The 18728-nt window shown below is 44.8% G+C and overlaps 2 protein-coding genes across 2 annotated transcripts in view; both read left to right on the top strand.

The window, feature by feature from the left end:
- The window catches only part of ptk7b (protein tyrosine kinase 7b), a 74061-nt gene extending 65787 nt beyond the window's left edge, over positions 1 to 8274 (top strand). The window contains exons 12-21 of the mRNA XM_012817038.3: positions 21 to 170; positions 377 to 521; positions 777 to 904; positions 2109 to 2309; positions 3206 to 3361; positions 3617 to 3849; positions 4197 to 4277; positions 4478 to 4629; positions 5332 to 5510; positions 6271 to 8274. Coding sequence (XP_012672492.1) covers positions 21 to 170; positions 377 to 521; positions 777 to 904; positions 2109 to 2309; positions 3206 to 3361; positions 3617 to 3849; positions 4197 to 4277; positions 4478 to 4629; positions 5332 to 5510; positions 6271 to 6431 — 1586 coding nt within the window. The 3' untranslated portion in view covers positions 6432 to 8274. The remainder of the gene's footprint in view (positions 1 to 20; positions 171 to 376; positions 522 to 776; positions 905 to 2108; positions 2310 to 3205; positions 3362 to 3616; positions 3850 to 4196; positions 4278 to 4477; positions 4630 to 5331; positions 5511 to 6270) is intronic.
- Positions 8275 to 10066: 1792 nt separating this feature from the next.
- srfb (serum response factor b) lies at positions 10067 to 18438 on the top strand. The gene is made up of 2 exons (XM_031579210.2): positions 10067 to 11361; positions 18121 to 18438. Exons 1-2 carry the CDS (start codon positions 10714 to 10716, stop codon positions 18421 to 18423), a joined length of 951 nt encoding a protein of 316 aa, XP_031435070.1. The 5' UTR covers positions 10067 to 10713; the 3' UTR covers positions 18424 to 18438.
- Positions 18439 to 18728: the final 290 nt, after the last annotated feature.

Genomic DNA, 18728 nt, shown 5'->3' on the forward strand with positions numbered 1-18728 from the left:
CCCTCTGTCGCCCCCTGCAGATGGCAGTGAGTTGCCCCCTCGTGTTGAGCAGCGGAATGGTGTGATGCGTTTCAATAAGGTAACTCGCGAGGATGCAGGGAACTACACATGCTTGGCCTCCAACCGCCTGCAGGGGGAGATCCGAGCCTACGTCTCCTTCACCGTGGGGGGTGAGTGCTATATTAGACCGTGTTTTAACGCTCTGTGTCTTGTCTGTGTGTCTTTCTAACATCATCTGTGAGAGCCAAAGCAGAATGCAGATGTTCTCTTAGCTGATGGGTCTGTTGGTTCTGGTCGTGTTAATTTGAGGGAAGTGTATGTCTTCCCGCCCCGTGCTCACACACTCCTGCCTCTTGTTCCTCTTGTCGGTCTGTAGTGTCCATCCAGTTTAAGCTGGACCCCGAGTACACCACTGTGTACCAGGGACACACAGCCATGCTGCACTGCCAGGCCACCGGAGACCCAGAGCCCAGCGTTCAGTGGATGGTCAAGGACAAGATGCTCTCAGCCAGTGCAGGAAGGTCAGACTTCACATTTACTCCTTACTCTTCTGTCTCTCTCGCTTGCTTTCTTTTCTTTTTTAGTCTCTCACGTCCCTCTAATTGAAATCATGAATGTCCCTCTAATTGAAAGTCATGAATGTCATCTTTGTCCTATCCTTTTCCATGGCTCTTTCCCGTGTCTTTTTTTTTATGTATCTTTCTCATTTCTCACCCACCTCTTCTCCTCTCCTCTCCTCTCCTCTCCTCTCCTCTCCTCTCCTTTCTCTGTCCCAGGTTTCAGGTCATGCTGAATGGCTCTCTTGTCATCTCTGACGTGACCACAGATGACACGGGCAGGTTCACTTGTGTGGCCGGAAACAGCTGTGGCATCAGTGACCGTGTGGCACAGCTCTACGTCGTGGGTCAGTAACACACACACACACACACACACACCACCATGGACTTTTTTTAATCAAATTAATTATTATCAAAAAATAGTTAGGATTGGTCCAATGTAGATACATAAATGAAGTGGTTTCACATGAGTATTATAGAGAGAGGAACATGGCTGAATACATAGGGAATTGTCCTGAACAGATTAAGTAAACAACAGTTTACAAATCAGCAGTTTTTACAATGTTCAGTTGGAGATAAATCTATTAGGATGTATTGTCTCCACAACACACACATATAAACATGTGCGCTCTCTCACACACACAGAGTCGCATGAACACACACATCCCTTAGTCACTGTCTATCTAAAGTGCATGTATAGGGCTAAACACTGTTTAAGACACTATTCAGAGTCTCAGCTCATTGTCATTGTCACACATGTATGCATACACACACACACACACACACACACACACACACACACACACACACACACCACACACACGGCTCAGTGTTATCTCCCCATCAGATAACCCTGTTAGTTAAAGTGTGATCACACGCATCAAATGAGGGAGCTGATTGAAAGCTTTAGCCCCAAATTAACTGCTGCGTTAGGAAGCACCGAGACAAGATGACGCCTTCTGGTTTCAGACCCTAACTCAATGGATTTATTAACTTAACCATAACCCTGCAAAGTAGTGGCACAAACAGGCATGTGACTGGTGTGTTATTGTTTTAGGGTCATGCAAACCAATAGGCCTGCCCTAATTTATCAGAGGTGGCAAAATTGGAGAAGCCAGTATTAGTCCACATAACCTCTTCCCCTAGCAGGGAATAGCCTTTTTTACAACAATGTTTTATTTTTTGAAAACACTGGCCCTCCCAACAACTCTGAAAGCATTTCCATGTCTCCACATGGTGTAAAATGAGATACGTCCCCAAGAAAGGGTAAGATGGAAGCCTGTGATCATAGACGAAGCATATGAGTCACGCAACTCTCAGGAATGTAGAGCACCTCAGGATTACCTTACATATTTATCTGATTCATCTTTTAAATACTTGCCGGAAAAGGCTTAGCATGCATGCAAGAGATGCTTGATCTTTGTAACACTCTCTGTTTTGTTTTGAAAATGTATTAAATGTTTTCGACGTGCCTTTGTGGCTGCACATTTCAATGTCCATATTTGAAATGCATCCTTGAAAATGCCTTGTTGTAAACTTGTCTGTTTACAGAGAAACCCCCGACAGGGTTCCCGCCAGAGGAAGATAAAGCCCCCTATAAGATGATCCAGACCATCGGGCTGTCGGTGGGGGCCGCAGTCGCCTACATCATTGCCGTGCTGGGCCTCATGTTCTACTGCAAGCAGAGACGCAACGCTAAGAGACTGCTGAAGGGACAGCATGGAGACGAGCCAGAGATGGAGTGCCTCAATGGTGTGTGTGTGTGTGTGTGTGTGTGTGTGTGTGTGTGTGTGTGTGTGTGTGTGTGTGTGTGTGTGTGTGTGTGTGTGTGTGTGTGTGCGCATGCGTGTTCTAGTGTGTATCTAGCTTTTTGTGCCTGTATCTGTTCACAAATGTATGTGTATGTGTTCATATTTGTTGGGGGACGTTGCTGTATGGTTGCTTGCATTTTTCATTTTTCTGACAGTTTGCAGTGTGGTTGGAAATTGTGTAGTGAAATTGAATGGCTGTATAGGGACTCCCAAGTCCATCCATGTCCTTCACCATCAACTGCGTCCGTGGCCAATACAACTCTTGCTCCTGCTGCCATCATGTGGCTGTAAAGAGTACTGCAAGGACAAAACACTCGTGCCAAACCTCAAACGGCTATAAATTAGTGGCAGTGTGATGCTCCTTACACTAAGAGAAGGCCCAGGGCCTTTGTGTTGTGTGGTTCATCAGAAAAGTCCTCAGGCCTCACCAAATGCTGTTGACCATGAAGGAGGCCCTTGGGAAACTGAGCTCCTTTTGTTTGCTCCGGCTAAGCCGCTCATAATGGCCGCTTGTTGCCTCTCGGCTGCCTGTCCGTTGGAAATCCCGGCTTTGCAGGGTTGCACTTGGGGGTAATTGGCCGATTCATATGGAAAAATTGGGAACAAATTTGAATGATTAAGAACTAAAGAGTTTGTAAAAGTGGCAACAGCACTGAGACTGAGCCATGCTATGGCAGTTTCACAGTCTGGCTGTTGGTCTGTTTGTGTCTGTGTTATAGTATCAGTTAGACTGCATGCATGCCTGTGTATTTTCCCTATAAATATGTCATACGCTAAGGTTTCTGAATGTGTACATAATGTCTAAATGTATCTGGTGCCTCTTTGTTCATCCTGTAGGTGGCGCTTTGCAGCAGAATGGCCTGACCACAGCAGAGATTCAGGAGGAGGTGGCGCTGACCAGTGTAGGCACAACGGCAACTGCTGAGAAACGCCACAGCACCAACGACAAACTGCATTTCCCCCGAGCGGACCTGCACACCATCACCACTTTGGGTAAACTCCTCAAACCTTTTTGTCCCATTCTTCCACCACTACCTCAGCAATTCTAACTCTCTGGTGTTGATCCTGATGTACAAATAGCTGATTAGTAGTGTTAAACGAATAAGATCATACCATTGTTTTTGTGTATGTCTACAATAAAGGGTGTCATGACAGATGTTTCTGTAATCCAAAGCAGACCCTTACAGTGTATGTATTCAGGTGGGTGTACATTTGTGCGTGTGTGTGTAATTGCCGTGGTGTTATTAGGGAAGGGTGAGTTTGGTGAGGTGCTGCTGGCCAAGGCAAAGGGCATCGAGGAGGGCGAGGAGGAGACCGTGGTGCTGGTAAAAAGTCTGCAGGCGCGGGACGAGCAGCTGCAGCAGGACTTCCGCCGCGAGGCCGACATGTTCGCCAAGCTCAGCCACCCCAACATCGTGCGGCTGCTGGGGCTGTGCCGAGATGCCGACCCCCACTACATGATCCTGGAGTATGTGGATCTGGTAAGGGTTCATTGAATCGAAAACTCACTCCAACATGCAGACAAATACACTGCATATTCAGACGCACGCACAAACAATATTTATGCAAGCATTAGCACACATGCAAATAATGCTTTCACACATGCTCACACACGCTGGAATATATATGCATACACAATCATATTAACACTGAGGTAATCAAAGCCATTGAAGTAATCAGAAATCTTGATAGGAATTCAGCCTTATTGATTTATACCTATAGTTTGGTTTGGGACTGTACTACTACTACTACTTCATAATTATAGTTATAATTCATGGTCAGTTTTATTGGACTCCAAAGAATGAATCCGCTGGTTTCTCTTTTTCAGGGGGATCTCAAGCAGTTCCTCAGAATATCCAAGAGCAAAGATGAGAAGATCAAGCCCCAGCCTATCAGCACCAAAACCAAGGCAAGCACCAAACATAATGGCATATTAACCAACACACATTAATCATAGGTCTTCAAACCAGTCACCCAGAACCTGCACAAACAGCATGATGCAGAATAACCTAAGGTGTCTTTTTGTGGTGATCTGGTTATTGTGCACTTGTGTAAGGTTAGATCAGGTCGGCTCTCTCATGCTGCCCCGTCCTACCCTGTCTCCCCCAGGTGTCCATCTGTGCCCAGGTGGCCAGTGCCATGGAGCAGCTGTCCAGCCAGCGGTTTGTTCACCGAGACCTGGCCGCCAGGAACTGCCTGATCAGTGGCCAGAGGCACGTCAAGGTGTCTGCCCTCGGCCTCAGCAAAGACGTCTACAACAGGTTGGAAACCCTCCTGGCACAGTGCTGTAGTGTGGTGCTCGTTTGCTCCGCCATACCAGAAATAATCCTCTGGCCAAACCCAAAATGTTTACCACCCTAGAAACCACAGTACAATACCCTTTTCAGAAGTCTAAAATTGTACATATTGAAATTGAAAGCCTTTATTGTCATCGTATTTGCATACAACGAAATCTGGAGCGCACAAGAACATTGGCATTTATCATTGAAATATCAAGGCCATTTTCATCTAATAGTTGAGAAGAAAGAGATAGTGTATGACTTGTAATGAAAATGATTTTGGTTGAATGTGCTTTGACGTCAGGCTTTGGAGTGAAGGTAGTTTCTATGGTGACTTGGTGTTCAGGTGGCATCATGTGGTATTCAGGATTGAATTAGAATACAGGAAACATTTTCAGACAAATTTAATAATAGTTGAAAAGGGCACATTATGGCTCTCATGATAATGGATTTTTTGACAGTGATGAAAAAAGTCTTGAGCAAATGTGCCCTCTAGTGGTCAAGTTGGGCTTTACAAACACATTTCTCCCTAGCTGAAATTACATGATATGTCTTTTTCTGTCTCTGTGTGTGTGTGTGTGTGTGTGTGTGTGTGTGTCTGTGTCTGTGTGTGTCTGTGTGTGTCTGTGTGTGTGTGTGTGTGTGTGTGTGTGCGCGTGCGCGTGCGTGCGCGTGTGTGGACAGTGAGTACTACCACTACCGGCAGGTGTGGATCCCCTTGCGCTGGATGCCCACAGAGGCGGTGTTTGAGGATGATTTCTCCACTAAGTCGGACGTCTGGGCCTTCGGGGTGCTCATGTGGGAAGTGTTCAGCCATGGAGAGCTGCCTTATGCTAAACTCAGTGATGATGAGGTCCTGGAAGGTAAGCATACACACGCTCAAGCCACAGTGCATAACTGGCTGGCTTGATGGCTGTATGTTTTCTATAGTTGATGAGACCCATGCTGCCTGCTTTTTAATTACAGAGGGCATACCGTAATAAGGCTAACACTGACACAAACATTTAATCTGCAAATAATAACACTGACACAAACATTTAATCTTGAAATAATAAGGCTAACACTGACATAAACATGTAATCTTGAAATAATAAGGCTAACACTGATAAAAACAGTTAATCTTGAAATAATAAGGCTAACACTGATAAAAACATTTAATCTTTAGATAATAAGGCTAACTGACAAAAACAGTTAATCTTGAAATCTGTCATTCACTAATCACAGAAAATCAGACCAATAGCAACGCAGAGCCAGTAAAGCCACTCCGTTAACCTGCCGCCATGTTCTTTAGGTTTAAGCCCACTGTGTGATGCATTACACTTCATAGGTTCTAGACACCATGCATTGAAGGGCCTTTAGCTTTTAGCAGTGTTTTAAGACAAAGAAGGTTTACAGTCATGAAGCCTAAACAAGTCAGCTTTAGTATTGAAGAGATCATGGGCACATTGCTTATATTGCTAAATCCAAGTTAGGCATCCAGTTAGAGAATCTCCTGTAAAAAAAAAAGAATGCTACCAAGTATTCTCCGACATCTTGTCAACCATATTCGATAGTAACAGCGTTTTTCCGTGTAATCTCATATCCGATAGTAATAGCGTTTTTCCTTTTGTGTTCTCCTCACAGGCCTGCAGGCTGGCAAGCTCAAGCTGCCCGCGTCGGACAGCTGCCCCTCCAAAGTGTCCAAGCTGATGGCGCGCTGCTGGGCTCCCAGCCCCAAAGAGAGGCCCTCCTTCAGCGAGCTGGCCCAGGCGCTCACAGAGCTGCCCTCTGACAGCAAAGTCTGAGCGCTCCACTCTGCACCGCGCGACACATACGGAATACTTTGGACCCCCCCAGCCACCCCACCACACCCCCATCTCTCCTTTAGCCCCAGCCCCAAGACCCGCCCGCCCGGACAATCAAAGACATGCTGGATGCAGAACTGAGTCTGACACATTTCAGGGGAGGAGAGGAGAGAGTGGGTTATTGGATCGGAAAAACGGAGACACTTTTGTATTGACCAAGATGTGTGTGTGCGCGTGTGTGTGTGTGTGTGCGTGTGTGTGTGTGTGTGTGTGTGTGTGTGTGTGTGTGTGTGTGTATGTATGTACGTACGTGAAAAAGGACTCAGACCCCAGGGAGCTTTTTGTTGTTTGTTTGTTTGCCTTAATTGTGGCCAAGGCTGTTTGCACTCGTCCATAGAGTTTCACCATCCCACCAACCCACTGAGATGCTTCTTTACCTCTCTCTCTCTCTCTCTCTCTCTCTCTCTCTCTCTCTCTCTCTCTCTCTCCTCCTCTCTTTCTCTCCCTCTTTTTCTCTTACTCTCTGTCTCTCTGTGGGACCCTGGGAACTGCCCATCTCATTGGATGAGTACGGGAGCAGAAACTCTCATCTGTGACCTCAGCCTTCCACCTCTGCTGTTCGGAGTACAATCAGGAGAGAGACACTTGAGCTGATGTCACCATGCTGGACTCCCTTTGTGTCTGTTCATTATCGTAATGCCTCTGTGCTCGTCTGGACTTGGAGTCCTTGAGTGCGGAGTCTGGTTTTATTTACAAACCATTTACTTGGGAGATGAAGATTTAGGGGTACAAGCTGAAAAACAGGAAGAAAGGTTTGGATGAAGGGTTTGTTGTCTGTTACTTCTGGATCAGATCCGTACTTTATCAGGACCTGCTTTGTGCTGCCTGCCCAAGGAAATACTAAGAAGAAAGCTGTTAGAGGCTAGCTGTGTGTATGCTTCCCGTGTGTCTATGTTTGTGTGTGTTTAAAGAGATTCAGTTATGACTGTGCTGATCATCTTCACATATATCTTTGCGGTGCTCTTCGGAGACAACGGTTGCCAATGGTAACGCCACCCAGCACCTCAGCTTGTGGCCTTCTGTGAGCCTCCATCTCTGGATTCTCTGCATCCTTACGGTGAGCTGACGGAAACCACAGGCAGACACCCTCTCCCTGATGCTGGCGTGGTCCTAATCCACATCATCTTTGCTGTCTGGCCTACTCTACATGTCAAAGCCCAGATGAAATATTCACCTGAAACCTGCACTAACCACACCAACTCACTTCAGATTTCTCTTATTTTTATAAAGTCGTATTGTAGAAGGATATGCAGGCAACCTTGTTTTTATCACGAAGGTCCTGTGTTTTATATCTTTTTTTTATTGGTTTGTTTTTATTCTTTTTTTTCTGTCTGTGGAAAGGTACTCTGTGATGCTTTTTATACAGTTTAAAGTGCATACTGCTCTTGCCCTAGCCCTCACAACACACAGTGCAGATTGTGTTCAATAATGTTATAGCTTGATACATCAGTCTAAGAGAGCGCTACTGACCACGAGAGACTAAAGAGAGACTAAAGGTCACCATCACTCAGCAGATTCTAAGTGCCTAGGAAAAAAAATGAAGGATTATCTGCATTTTCTATTGTATCTTATCAAACAGCAGTGGCCTCTTTGTCTGTGAGGACCCTTTTGTATATCCTTTTTGTATTTGTTTTAATATTTTTTTAAGTTCGGAAACAGTCCTTGTTTTACTCTGTATTAATGCAAGGCTCTTACACTTTGGCCTTTTTTTAATGTGCTTTTGCAAACGGTCACAATAATCAACATGTATACTTGCTGCTCTCATTAAAGGCCCTCACTTGTACGATCCTGATTGGTTGTCACTGTTTTAGGGCCAGCTTTACTAGAAGACCAATCAAGAGGCTTCTATTATTTTATTAAGTCAGAGTACCTTTAAAGGTGTAGTCTTTGATGCTGGCGAAAGTTTGTTGCTATTTTACCTCAACAGTCAATCATATACACCCATCCTTTTTGTGCTCCTGAAGCTAAATTGGAACATGACTGCCCCATGTTGTTGATTGTGTATTGCTCAGTCCAAGATAGTTTGTTTCCCCATTTACAGAGCCACTGTGCACGACCCCTGGAGAGGTTTGGAGCGCACACACTGGATGGACAGCTAGAGGACCGTGAGAAGAATTTCTATGAATTTGACAGAAAGGAATACACCTTTTAAAGCAATGACCTCCACAAATGGCAACAGAACACATGGATTTGTGTCTTGTGCTAAAACATAAAAAGTTAAGATTATTTATTATATGGAGGGTGTGTGTTCATTTGCTGTATTTGTGCTGGAAACTCCATGTTCTTTTCTGAATTTTCCACAGCCTTGTTGATATTAGGATACTAATACAGGATGCTTACATATATAGATATATATTTTCTTTTTGAAAGGCTTCATGTCTGCATTTTACATATACCCTTAAAAGATGGGCCATTAAACCAGATGAATCAATTGAAGTTCATATTTTCTAGTCTTCAAATTTGTTTGATGAAACCTGCTTATCAAAGAACTCGGCTGCTCACCTTTGATCAGCTAATTTTAAAGAGTATCCACAAGGAGCATCTTTTTGTACATCCTGTACCCATATTCCTGTAATTACATTCATGGTGCACTGTCTCAGTTTTCCCTTGAAAGGCAACTGGTCTCCATGGCAGGCTCTTCACCTTCGCTATGTATTGACTCAGCCCTGGTGATGTTTCAGGTTGCTGAAGTGGGTGGATTGTGCACGGAGAATATCTTTTGCCATGCAAATGTGGCCTTTCTATGCCTCAGTCTGTTTCTCACAAGCCCCCTCTCTTCTGCCTTGCATACACACAATCTAGACCTTGGTCAATCTCTCTCTCTCTCCCTCTTTGCTTCTCTCCTGATCTCTCTCTCTCTCTCTCACACACACACACACACACACACACACACACACACACACACAAACACACACAAACAGGTGAAGGGGGGGATATTGATATTGACCCCTTTCAATTGATGTTGGGGAAAACAGGTAAAATTATATTCATTTAATATATCGGGGATATAGCTGCGATTGATTAACTGTGTTTGCTGTATACAAATGAGCGGTGTGGAGCCACAAATACTGTAAGCTTTACTACAGGAAGAAAACGCCATCTTCAGAGCCACTTCCCACTCCCAACTTTTCCCTTCGTCACTTTTTAATAATGTAATTACATATCATTTTGGAATAGCTGTTCTGTGCGCTATCTCCATTGTGGTTTATGTCCATCATTATCGGTTGTCAAAGTTTAGGACTGACAAGAAAACAACAGATTTGAGATATTCTTTCTACTACAAATTAAACTATGTAACTAAACATTTGTCATAAACATAAGTATTTACTATCCCAAGTTTGCAAATTCACTATCTTTTTGAGTTACTCACAACCCTCATCATAAGGGCCTATATACGTACCTGCTGTCTGAACCAACCAAGTGTGGACATGACTTACATTGCACTGGAAATGAAGATTACAGAAATTATGCATGCAATTTGCATGAAATAATGTAAACTGAAAACTCTGAAACTTCATTCAAATGCTCCAATAATCAAGATCAGGGCAGGTACTAAGTCTGTCTTTCTCACTGGATGACGTCTAGCAAATGCAACCATGATGGCATTTATTCTAATGAACATGCCGATTTGACCAATGGCGTTGCGAGACAGATTCACCCAGACCAATGGAAGGGCGTCACTGTGACTCACCAAATAAGGAGAGACAACGCCATAAAAGGAAACATTGTATCTCTTTATAAGGAGGAAAGTAGATCGTACTTTGATATATTCGTCCACTTGCATGTACAGTTAAGAACGGCAAGTATTGTAACATTTTAAATATGGTGTAGAATAGTCTGCACGCTTACAATGATTCTGAATTTACAGAGACAAAAGATTTAAGGACGCCATTGACGACGTCTACCACGTTTACCGTGTGAACTACATGTCATGGCGGAGTGATTCGAGAGGTGCAATCCGAATTTTCCTTTTGGAGAAAGTGCTTCGAGTTTTGGGAAAGGAGAAGGCAGAGCTAGACTGGCGGGGTGAAGGGTCTCAGGGACAGCATCACTTTTGAAACTTTGCATAGGTTGTTACGTAGAGAGTCCGGATAAGGCTTTGCCCATATTTTTGGCTGTTTGTTTACCTTTCGAAGGTTTGTGTGCAGTGTTGCAATTTTAGCAGGTAGTTCGAGCTCCAGCAGTTGGCTGGCACATTTAGCAAATTATTTTATAAAATATAATGTTATCTAGCCAAGCTGGATCAGCACTGAGAGGTAACAGATCGACAACTGGGAATAACGCGGGTCACGGTTCTGTGGTTATCGGCAGCGGGCTTCGTACTGGTTTGGTCAGAGCAGGGCAAGCGGTATCTGGGGTCAACGATTGCGCTGGTGCGGTTGGACGGCCGGGGAACGGGGCAGGGATGCTGGGGGGCAATGGTCCAGGAGTGGGGTCTCGAGGAGGAGTGAGACCAGGTAACGGGGCAGGATTGACCACATTACAATCAGTCGGTCAGGGCGGACTGGTGGGTTTAAACACAGGCGTGGGGATTCCCGGTAGCGGCAGATATGATCCCGATAAAGAGTGTGGACCGGTCTGTAGCGGTTCGGACATGGAGTCCGACTCCCTGGATGATGATGATCCCATGAGTTCAGCCGGGGACAACCGAAGAGGTGTCAAGCGAGAGCGGGCGGAGATGGAAGCCGCTATGGTAGGGCCAGAGACAGGGGTTCAACCAGGGGGTTACGGAGTGGTCCCCGGAGGTGTTGCTGGCGCAAAGCCTGGGAAGAAAACTCGTGGGCGAGTGAAGATTAAAATGGAGTTCATCGACAACAAACTGAGAAGATACACAACTTTCAGCAAGCGGAAGACTGGAATCATGAAAAAGGTGAGTGTGCTGCGAAGTCTGTCACTCCAAGTTGTGGCACCAGCATTGGGTATTTTCCTCAAGCTTTTCCCCATGGTAACGTAAACAGGTTGCCATATCCTCCAAGTCCTCCTCAAAGTCATGGCCTAACTCACTGCATCACTAATACATGATGTGGCTTGGACTGGTATCTTGGTTAATGATGATATGCCACAGGTTATGTCAAATGAAGGCAATTAAAACTAAGTCAAACTTCTGTCTTGCCAGAGTAGGCGTATGTCCAAATCGAACTACCACATCCATTGACAAGGTACAGATATGATGGCCTATAGCAGGCCTACGTTTCCTGTGACATACACAAACACTTAACTGGCACAAACTTTATTTGAACAGTTGATGACCAAATCACGCCTAAGTGAATGCTATTGATTCAGGTAGGTGTATCCGTTCCATTTGAAGGTGTTAAGTAAATACACCGTGTTTGAATGCGGGACTGGGCGGGAGGTGCTGCTGTGCACATGGGACGCTGCTGGGCCATAGCAGAGATAGTGTGGTGTCACATATTCCCTCTGCTGGCACACAGTGACTGGGAACCACTGAAGACAGGACTAGCTGTGGGCTTAAAATAGAGTGTAGCAACTGACATTCTCTATTTCTGACTAACACTGTATGTGTTTAAAATAAACACATACACACACACACACTCTCTCTATCTCTCTCTCACACACACACACACACACACACACACACACACACACACACACACACACACCTACATATACACACACACACACACACACACACACACACACACACACACACCTACATATACACACACTCACAGGAGGTGGAAACATACACACATTAATGAAGCTCAACTAAAATATTCTGGACTCCTGTTGTTGAACAGTCGCCATAACATTCTTTCATGGGTCAAATATGAGGAGTCCAGCTTTGAGTGGCATATATTCCCCCTGGAAAATGTCACGTTTGCCTACCTTACCTCCTCAACCCCCATGCCAGATTCCAGAACTTTCTGTTTAAGACCTCTCATTAAAACATCCAACTGCAGTTGGTGATCTATCCAGTTGTGCTATGGTGTTAATAAGCCAAACCGACCTGACGCAGTGTGTTTAATGTACTGCACTGGCTTGGGCTTGGGAAGACAGTCAGAACTGGACTCTCTTCAGCACGCTTTCTCAGACAGTGGTTAAACGAAGGACACTGCAGCCCTGTGAAGGCCTTCATGAGTGTAGTGATGTGGCGGATGCTCTCGATTGAGCTCGCTCTCTCTCTCTCTCTCTTTCTGCGTGTGCCATGGATGCACCCAGCTGCTCATGTTGGCACAGGCCCCAGGTGGACCGGCCCTGGGCGTCGTGGGCCGATGGGCAGGCAGGCCTGACACGAGTGCGGGCACTCTCAGGCCTTTCCCCTCCACTACTCATCACCCATGTGCTCATCTAGCCTGGAGGCCCCTCAGGAAGCTCAACAGAATGAGTCTCTCTCTCTCTCTCGCACACACACATTATCTGTCCCCCCTCTCTCTTCTGGATCTTGGTAAGGAACATTACAAGGACAGGATGGTAAATTACAATCACATAATAAATTATCACCAGAGATTTTTGCTTGTGTTTACTTTTGGTGATATGGCATTTTGAAATTGCTCAATAGATTGTTCAGTTATTCAGGGCATAAATAACTGACTGACACACTAAAGAAACCATTGTGGTTGAAACATGACCACCATACAATTCATTGTGGATAACCAACTCCCTGCTCTGGTTTCTAACTAATTTACATGGCTGCTGTGCCGGGAACATCACCGTTTGTATGTAAAGTTGTGTTGTGTGTAGACAGACTGTCTGTTAGAGACGAATGATCAAAAGTTAATGCATTACAATTAACAGTGGAAAATGGTAGTAATGGCAGCTTTGACAGCTGTAGTTTTAGGGCTGTTGAATCCAACAGCAATAGCTTGATTTGGACAAACGTGTTAAATTCCGCACATACATTTGATGCTGTAACAAGCAGGAACAGTTGACACCAAGTTTGTGGTTCTCTCCAGCACCCATCTTCTCCAGAAAGTGGAAACCTTGTAAACAGCTGTAAATTGAGTTGTTGATGCTCCTTATACTCATGATTGGAAGTCTTTTTCTCTGACCCATTTCATTTCTGTACTCCTAGATCACAGTTTGAGTGTGGGTGTGTGTGTGTGCGTGCGCTTTTAGGTGTGCATTTGTTGCAGTTGTCTGCTTTTATTGTGCTTTTGGAAGCTGCAGTCTGCCAACAGTCGGCTTTAGTTTGGGGTGTCATCTGTGGCTACCCTTCATCAGCGTCTCTCTGCTTTTCCTGCTCTGAACAGCTGACCAAACCAGGGGAATGACCCGTATCAAAAGCCCTCCAAGAGGGGAGTTGTGTCTGGTGGTCTGCAGGTGATTCAGAAACTCCTATCTGTCTGACAGCTGCCCTGACAAGATGGTGCGGGGGAGATCTCACGCCACCCACAGTTATCTTACACAGAAAGATTAGAAACCCTTAAAAAGAACTGATGGAGATGGGTTAATTTGGAGAGTGAAATTCATTCTTTTGTTGTCGCTTGTAGATGGTGAATTATACATGCAAGTTATAGTGTGGTAATACACATTCAGTCATGTTAATAAACTGTCCAGTTCCTTGTGAAACAGTGTTTATTGGACAATTTTAATGGTCAAGGCCAAGAAGCCATCAAGAGTTTATCTCACTTTTAAGCCTATTAACCTGTTGCGATTGTATACGTGCAGTGGGGATACATTAGGACCAGTGTGCACAGTCACTGCGACTGAAAGAGGGAGAATTCAAGTCTTTACTCATCCAGTGAACCAGACTCCTAGGTCACGACAATTCAATCCCTCAAACATTACTGATGAAATGTCCCTGAGATACCAAGATACCAACTGCTAAGTTGATTTACACTTTTACAATTTTAATCCTATTTTGAACCGACCAAAACTGGAGTATTAGCTTTGATCTGTCCTAGATTATTATTTTTTTTTAATCTTTTCTGATTTATCCAGTTGCTTGTTTTTGAATCAGTCATAGCTGTACAATTTCATGTGCATAATCTTCAGAACCGAATCATCTTTGAGTGAGCCTCTGGGCACATGAGTTTTACCCCGAGATTGATGTTGATGCCTGTTCATTACATCGATGTTGACATCCATTTAGGATGGAGTAAGGTTTCCTCTGAATATGCACCGGTATTCTTTTGGACAAACGGGAACCAACGGTAGTTTAATATGGACTGAGACTGCTGTGTCTAGGACAGCTCTGTGGTGGCTTGAAGTATAACTGCCCGGATCAGACTTTTGTGTAAGGGCTGTCTTCTCCCTGGGCTTTAGGAAAGGAACGGTATGCAGAGGATGGCTTAATGCATAGTCCATTTGTTATTGAGTCATAGCGTTGGGTCTTTTTAAATCATGTCAAAAGCAAACGTTTTTCCCTTCCCATCCAGCTCTGTCTGCTGGAATAGATATCGCATTACAACTGTATTACTCTCTAAAGGATCGTGCGCCGGAGTCCTCGTGGAGAGTTCTCCATGCTGTCCAGTTAGTGTTATTTTTCTTTCTCCTCTCTCTCTCTCTCTCTCTCTCTCTCCTACACGTTGTTCTTCTCGGTCTGTGTTCCTCATTCTGGATGGGTGATGTATGTGACGTGTCCAGGCAACCATCCCACCACGCTCCGCTGAGGCTGTGGCGTGGCGTGGCGTGGGGGCTTTGATGAGCTGTGAGTGGGCGACAGACCTGGCCCTCTGGCCCACAGAGGAGCAGCGTAGGACAGGACATGGAGGAGGGCCCTTACAGCGGCCTACCTCTGCCATGCTGGCTCACAACACCACCTCCTCTCCCCATTCATTCTCCGTCATCTCCGTTTCTGTTCAGTGTGAGAGACTCTCTGAAACTGCTTTTCGACCAACAGGTAACGGGTTTTTGAACCGGTTCCGTTCAGGATTCTTTGGATCTTGGTGCCACCTAGCGAATCATCAGCCCATGTTTCCACCAGTTTTGAGCGGGGGGAAAAAGGGGTATCCATGAGCTTCTTTTATGACAATTTTTGACAGAATTTTCATGCAAAGAAACTTAACTTGCAGTACAATCCTGCATGTACAGTGCATGAAAGAGAACTGAAATTCCTGTTGGACACAACTTAGGTTTCAGATAAATTAAATGTTTGAGATAAGAGTAGACTGTGGCATTGGGATTTCAGTGTCCTCTGTGTTTGTAAAGGTTTTATAGACACGTGACAAGTACAGACAATTTTAGCCTACAAAATAATTACCCTATAAAGAAAGGTCCCAATGCTGCATACAGTAGCTAGTTTTATTGTGTTAATTAGAAACACAAATTTTGGCAATGGCTTCACTAGTGTTGATTTCAAGCCACTAAACAGAGGTCTCTGAGGCCCCTAAATGAGTTGGGGTCCCTAGAATGATGTGGCTGTGTGGTGAAATGGCTGTGGTCTGGTTTAGCCCATGACAAAAAAAGATTGACAAGATCTAATTGATGGCTTCAATATAAAGTAGGCAAGCAGACCCAGGAATATTTGTGCTGTTCTTGTTTGAATTGGAACGCGTAAACCCTCCTCTCTGCTGGTGGATTATAAGATTATATTAAGAACTGTCAAAAGATGTGCTATGGCCAGACCCTCTTCTCCGCAAGCTTCAGGAAACCACTTGTGTCACATTACTTCATAGTTCTGCAATTTGAAATGAGATAAAAATGGATGTTCATGCTTTTTCTTTCATACTTTCATACCACACAGACAGGCTGAAACTTTTTGCTGTCTTTTTTTTTTTTTTTTTTGCTGTTTTTTTGGTTTAGATTTAAGACATGACAAACTATAAATTATAAAAAATTGCAACAAATACGTCCTGCGTGTGATACGCATGCTAATGCTGTGTTAAATTATTATGATCTATAACAATTTCACGGCAACCTCTGCCAGTCACAGCAACAAATCTCCTCTTAAGCCATCTCTAATCATCCTCTAGAGGTAGCATCTGGAAGAGACCGCAAACCTATGTTGCATCACCAAGACAAATGGAATCATCTATAATTTCCCAGTGTCAACCTATTGTCTCTTATGGATCTTGTGCTAGGTTTTCTTTCGGGACAAGTGTGTGTGTGTGTGTGTGTGTGTGAGAGAGTGTTGCTACCCCTTTTCTATGCTGTGTCCCTGCACACTCAGAGTTATAGATGAGCCCATCAATCAGCACATTCAAAATAACACTGTGAGTTCAGACAAAGAGCGTTCCCATTTTTGTGTGTATTATTGTGTGCCTCCGTGCGTTTGTGTGTATGTGTGTGTGTGTGTGTGTGTGTGTGAAAGAGAGGGAGCGGGAGACAGAGAGTGTTTCAGTGAAAGATGACTAAGATATCACTTCTGAAAGGTTTTATAACATATATAACTGATGGTATGTGAGGTGCCTTGAACACCTCATATATCATAAATCTATGTGTGCAGACACATACACACACACACTCACACATACATTCTAAAGGAACTCTCTTTAGCTAGCTGACATAAAGCAACACATCTAAAGTCAGAGTCCGGTGAAGGGCGAAGTCTCTCATGTTTCATAGCCACCTCTGTCTGTATGGAATCAATCCTCATGTGTCCAATACCACCACCACCACCACCACCCCTCCCCCCTCCCCCAACCCCCAAGCAATCACCAGTCCCCTTGGCTCGGAATGCAATCAGTCACGCACTATCACTGGCCCCCTATTTCTGGAGGCTTATCTCATGTTATTTCAGTGACGTTTTGGGGCTGTACGTCAGAGTTCATCAGTGCAGCCTGCATGTGTTCAGCGCTCTCCGTCTCTCCGCGCAGCGCGACTTCAGTGTTCTGGAGGCCCAGTGGCGTCATGGCTGGTGTGCAGGGTTGGCAGCTCGGTTGTTTGTCAACACTGCAAAGGACCGTCGCGTAAGCAGCATATCACACTTCTCTTTCACAGCAGCCATACATCTGGGAGTACTCACTGAAGGCCCAGTAGAGAGAGAGAGAGAGAGAGAGAGAGAGAGAGAGAGAGAGAGAGAGAGAGAGAGACCCAATCTTCTGGGGTGACCTCATCCATAATTGTTCTACAGTGTTTGTTATTGGGCCTGGAGCAGTTTGAAGGGTTTAGTGGGTTGTGAAAGTGGAGGCCAAATCATTTGGATTCTTAGTGAGAATGTGGAGTCTGATGAGATGCTTCTGCGATGTGTTTTGCCCAGCCTAGCTTGGTGCTGAAGAGTGTGAATGTACTAGTCCGAATTGATGTTCCTTTACTGTGTTACAATGATTGGCACCAGTGAGTGTTCAATTCCATGAGTAAAAGTTGTTCTCTCAGTTAGACCATTTGTGTGTGTGTTCAGTTGTACTTTGGTTTGGTAAAACAGAACTGCAATTGATGTGAACATTTCTGTCTTCACTCAATGAAACACTGATGATATAGGAACCTGAAATTAGTTCTGTACATTTATGTTTACTTACCCCTCTTCTCTCTATCTCTCTCGCTCACCCTCTCTCTCATATTCTCTCTATCCCTCATTATTTTTCTTCTTTCTCTCTTTTTCTCTCCGTTCAGGGAGAAATGGTGTGTAAGGGAGGGGATGGCTACCATTAATGACCTTGGGATGCTTGTTTTCAACTGTTGAAATGGACTAGATTTTTTTCAGTGTTTCTTTCGATGGTTTTCAAATGGTTTTAAATAACGGGTTTTAAAAGTCAAAGTCTTTCTCTTTCTTCCTCTCTCTCTCTAGGCCTATGAGTTGTCCACACTGACAGGCACTCAGGTGCTACTGCTGGTGGCCAGTGAGACGGGCCACGTCTACACATTCGCCACGCGCAAGCTGCAGCCCATGATCACCAGTGAGACGGGCAAGGCCCTGATCCAGACGTGCCTGAACTCTCCCGACTCACCGCCCCGCAACGACCCGTCCACGGACCAGCGCATGAGTGCCACGGGGTTTGAGGAGACCGACCTCACCTACCAGGTGTCGGAGTCGGAGAGCCTCGGTGAAACGAAGGTTCGTACTACGTCTTTTACCTCAAATAGGTTGTAAGGGTGGACCAGGGCTTCAGTAGCATCTGTGGTCCAGGCCAGGCATCTAGTCAATCATTATTGTTAACTTTCTGTCCAAGATGTTCTGTTAAGGTTCTGCTCAGAGGCTCTCCACAGGTGTCGACTTCCACATGCAAAATATATGAGCATTGTTTACTTAATTGCTTAGTTACTAACTTCACTTGAAGTCTTTCCACCTTTCCCATTCTGGTTTCATGGATAGAAATGGAGATGGGAACTGGTTTGCGCTGTGTTTGCTCAGCTGGTCGGCAAGGTGCTAGGCATACTCAAGTAATGGATTAAGTG

Source organism: Clupea harengus, chromosome 13 (assembly GCF_900700415.2).
Source record: "Clupea harengus chromosome 13, Ch_v2.0.2, whole genome shotgun sequence".
Classification (NCBI taxonomy): domain Eukaryota; kingdom Metazoa; phylum Chordata; class Actinopteri; order Clupeiformes; family Clupeidae; genus Clupea; species Clupea harengus.